At 48.2% G+C, this 4,337-nt stretch overlaps 1 protein-coding gene across 1 annotated transcript; it reads left to right on the forward strand.

Annotated features, from left to right (window-relative positions):
* The first annotated feature begins 1,021 nt into the window (after positions 1-1,021).
* Positions 1,022-3,983, forward strand: LOC121108275. Its single transcript, XM_040655819.2, has 2 exons — positions 1,022-2,567; positions 2,598-3,983. Exons 1-2 carry the CDS (start codon positions 1,125-1,127, stop codon positions 2,847-2,849), a joined length of 1,695 nt encoding a protein of 564 aa, XP_040511753.1. The 5' UTR covers positions 1,022-1,124; the 3' UTR covers positions 2,850-3,983.
* The last annotated feature ends 354 nt before the right edge of the window (positions 3,984-4,337 follow it).

The following is a 4,337-nucleotide window of genomic DNA, read 5'->3' on the forward strand; positions in this document are numbered from 1 at the left end:
TTTAGAGTGGCCAAACTGTAAAAACGTATCCAATGCTGCATTTTGTTCCATTATAAGAACCAAGGCCATCTTCTCCACAATCAGCTTTAGGTTCCTTCAGGTGCTGTTTACAGCCTCTAGTTTTTTCACTGGTCTCCCTCCAGCCACTTTGCATGAACAACAGCTGTGTCATCAGTATCCACTTAGTTATGAACATTTCTGTCCATTTTTGGCAGCTTAGAGAGGCATCACAGTGTTTGCAGCTCATTTTATTCTTATCTTGACTCTGCATGTGATTTGAACTGATAAATGAGAAGTAAATGTATGCCATAACATTCCTAAGGAGGAGATTGAGTTTTTAAAAAGAGAGTATCCAGGAAATGCGTTGGAACTGTTCAACAATAAGGATGAAAATATTTGTTCCATTTGAGAAAAATTCACATAACTTTTATTAGAAAATACTTTTTTCTATGGTAACATAAAAAGGCCGGCTTCTACATTTCAAATAGAAATTTTAAGAGTTCCTCCACAGACAGATTTTGTTTTTGTTTTTGTTTTTGTTTTTATCATAACTACTTGATTTATCATCCTGGTTTTCAAGAAAAGAACCTGTTGTAGTAGGCGTCTTGCGGGGGCACGGGATGTACGGGACAGGCCTCTCCCTAAACATAGAGAGATAGTGCTATCGTGCTGACCTTGTTGCAGAGAAAACAGGAGAAGAAGAAGGATGATAAAAGAATGTGGAAACGGCCAAATAAGGCACAATGTTATCTGGTGTGAACTAATCAGAGTGGGACATGACAGCACGGTTATCTAGGTAAAATGTATATAAGCTGTGTTTAGTAGTGAATAAACGCCATTTGCCTCACTTACTCCTGGGGTCTGGGTGAGCATCTGGCCCCGACCTGGTAAAGGGTCGGTTTCGCCCAGCAGTAAGCCCTACATGTGGACAGAGGACGAACACCGGACGAGCGAACGGAGACTACATGCAACAAGTGGTGACCCCGACGTGATCTGTCTGCTGAGGGTGGCTGCCCGGCGTGCCCGTGACGCGGAGAAGAGCCTGTGAGGTGGCGGCAGGTCGCGCACGGAAGACGTATTGCGGTTAAGAGCCTGCGAGGTGGCGGCAGGTCGCATACGTAACAATGGACCAAGTCATTAAGGTACTTGTGCAGTTTTGTAAGGACTACTTTGGAAAATGTGCTCCTTCCCGGAAGGAGATCGCGGCAGTTTTGTCGCTATTAAATGAGCTGGGGGAGCTGGACTCTCCCCGCTACGTTTTGGATTCGAGTAGGTGGGACTTGCTCACCTCGGTGCTATGCCAGCGCGCCATGGCCAGTCAGAAGGCTACGGAACTTAAAACGTGGGGACTGATATTAGGAGCCCTTAAAGCGGCCAGAGTTGAGGGAAAGGTATTGGTGGAGGCTCGATACCTTTTGGGTCTCAGCGGAGGAGGTGAGACACAGGACCCGGTCGGGTCCGATGGGGGTTCGGGAGCAGTTTCTTGCAGGGGCCGAGAGGAGACGGAGCCGCCAATGACCGTTGGCGGGATGGCGCCGGCTGAGCCGACCGCGCTCAGTTCAAAAGAAGACAAACAACAAGAGAGTGAAAGTTCGTTGTCTCGTCCCCCTCCCCCGTATCCAAACCCCTCAGGTGGAACGTTGTATCCTTTATCAGAATTACGTCAGTGTTACCTGACTCAAGGGGGCGGAGGAAGCTGTGATCTACACGGGCAGGATCAACTTAGTGCCCACATGGGGAGGGACCAGACAGAAGGTCCGTCCAATGCGGACAGGGGGCATAGCCTACTGTCTCTGGTCACTCCCAGGGGCGGTAGTGCGAGTGATAGTGTAGAAGAGAAAGAAGGGACTGGCTTTGAGTGCAGGGGGAGGGATCAAATGACGGACTGGAATGGGATTAGATCGGAGGCTTTGGGAAAGGGTATAGTTCCAGAGGCATTCCGGGTGATTGTGAGTGATCGTGGTCCCGAATGGGTGCCGCCTGACCCCGGGGGTGTTACGCGCCTGGTGGAATTTATGGATAAAAGAGGCCTGAAATCGCCTCTGACATTAAATGCACTACAAACTTTGGCTGCACTGGGGCCTCTCTTCCCCCGTGACATCACAAACTTAATGCGTACGGTGCTCAGGCTGGTTCAATATACGTTATGGGAGACGGACTGGGTGGCCGAGTTGGGGGGCCGTGCCGGGGCGACAGGGGTCGGCCCGCACCGCTCCCTGCATGGGACCGGAATACAGCGGCTTTCAGGGAAGGCCGTGGGAGTGGCTTCGCCCCAGGGCCAGCTAGCGAGACTAAGGCCAGGGGAGCTAATAGCAGCCACAGATGCAGTGGTGGAAGCGTTTAATAAACTTGTGCATAAGGCCGAACCACCTACTCCGTGCACAGATATTACCCAGGGCCCGAATGAATCCTTTCAAAGCTTTACAGACAGGCTTTTAGCTGCTGCAGAGGGGTCTGATCTCCTGGTACCGGCCCAAGGGCCAGTGATCATTGACTGCTTGCAGCAGAAATCGCATGACAATGTTAAGGCATTGCTGCGAGCCGGCCGAAGTACGCTTAATACCTCGGGAGCCGGCCGAAGTACGCTTAATATCCAGGGAGAAGTTATTCAGTATGTCTTAGATAAGCTCAAGGTGGCTCATTTAACTAATGAAAGGCTAGTCACAGCTATTGTCGTAGCTGTTGGCCTGCGACAGCAAAGATCGCTGCAGCAGCAAGGGCTGTGTTTCCGATACGGCCAGTATGGCCATGTTAGAGCACAATGCCCCTGTGGGGGAGGCCAGTCAGGGCCTCCTGATCACAGGAAGGGCTTGCTAAAGGGTATCCGTGGTCGGGTATGCAGCAGTTAAATATCATGAATCTGGGAAATTCTGTGGGTACCATCGCGAAAAGTAATACCAGATATAAGTAGCATATCTGCAAAAACTGAGTCTAGGTGCGAGTTTTCTACAGAAATTCTTCGTTGGCAGACCGAAGCCAACTCCAGAACAACTGAGGGACAGACGATGGGATCAAGAACCACTCGTCAAGAGGAGCACTACACCTGCAACGCTGACACTTCCGATGTTGCTGATATTTATGGTGTCCATGGCGATTACAGAGTGTCACAAACAACTACAATGGACACAAGAACATATGCAGAAAATTAAAGAAGAGCGTGATCCCTTTGGAAGCTGGCTGGACGGACTGTTTGGGGGAACGGGTTCATGGTTAAAGCAATTGCTTAAAGCTCTCGCAGTAGGATTTGCAATCTTTGTGTGTATTCTAATCTGTCTTCCATGCTTTGTAGGATGCTTGCCTTCAACGAATGATGGACAAGACTTTTGACTATCACATTGAGTATCATAGATTGCGTGAAAAATTATAGAGGGGTTTAGGTTGTTGCGTTCGTGCTGTAACGGGGCAAGGCTTGGCCGAGCACGGAAAAGAATTCCCTGTTGCTCTGATGATTGCTTAAGAACTGTAGTAGAAAATAGTAGGAATAGTGTGCTGAAATATATTTAGGATTAGGCGTTTTGCGCTGCTTCGCGATGTACGGGTTAGGTGTGTGTGTAAGTAGTATTTAGCTTAGGGAGGGGGAGATGTTGTAGTAGGCGTCTTGCGGGGGCACGGGATGTACGGGACAGGCCTCTCCCTAAACATAGAGAGATAGTGCTATCGTGCTGACCTTGTTGCAGAGAAAACAGGAGAAGAAGAAGGATGATAAAAGAATGTGGAAACGGCCAAATAAGGCACAATGTTATCTGGTGTGAACTAATCAGAGTGGGACATGACAGCACGGTTATCTAGGTAAAATGTATATAAGCTGTGTTTAGTAGTGAATAAACGCCATTTGCCTCACTTACTCCTGGGGTCTGGGTGAGCATCTGGCCCCGACCTGGTAAAGGGTCGGTTTCGCCCAGCAGTAAGCCCTACATGTGGACAGAGGACGAACACCGGACGAGCGAACGGAGACTACATGCAACAGAACCGTAAGTGTAGAAACAGAGAATTTACTATGAATAAGAATCTTTATCACTGCTGATATTTTCCCTTATTTTCTTTGTCAACATAGAAATAATGCCCAAGTTTGACATTAAATGTATCTCAGTGTTCTGTTGGGCTGCCAGAAGAACCATTTTACTTCATAACCAGAGGACAAGAAGGGCCAGAATTACAACCTGGCAGACTTTGCTCTCCCGATGAAAGCATAGAAGCAGGAAGACACATTCAGACAAATAATCAGCTAAAGCCAACTTCCAGAAAGGAAAGAAACTCAGAAACATTTGTTAGAAAGTTTTCAGAAGTTGGTATCTAGGAGGTGTACAAATACTGAACAGAAAGCCTTGAAAAATTTC

This window comes from Gallus gallus, chromosome Z (assembly GCF_016699485.2).
Source record: "Gallus gallus isolate bGalGal1 chromosome Z, bGalGal1.mat.broiler.GRCg7b, whole genome shotgun sequence".
Classification (NCBI taxonomy): Eukaryota; Metazoa; Chordata; class Aves; order Galliformes; family Phasianidae; genus Gallus; species Gallus gallus.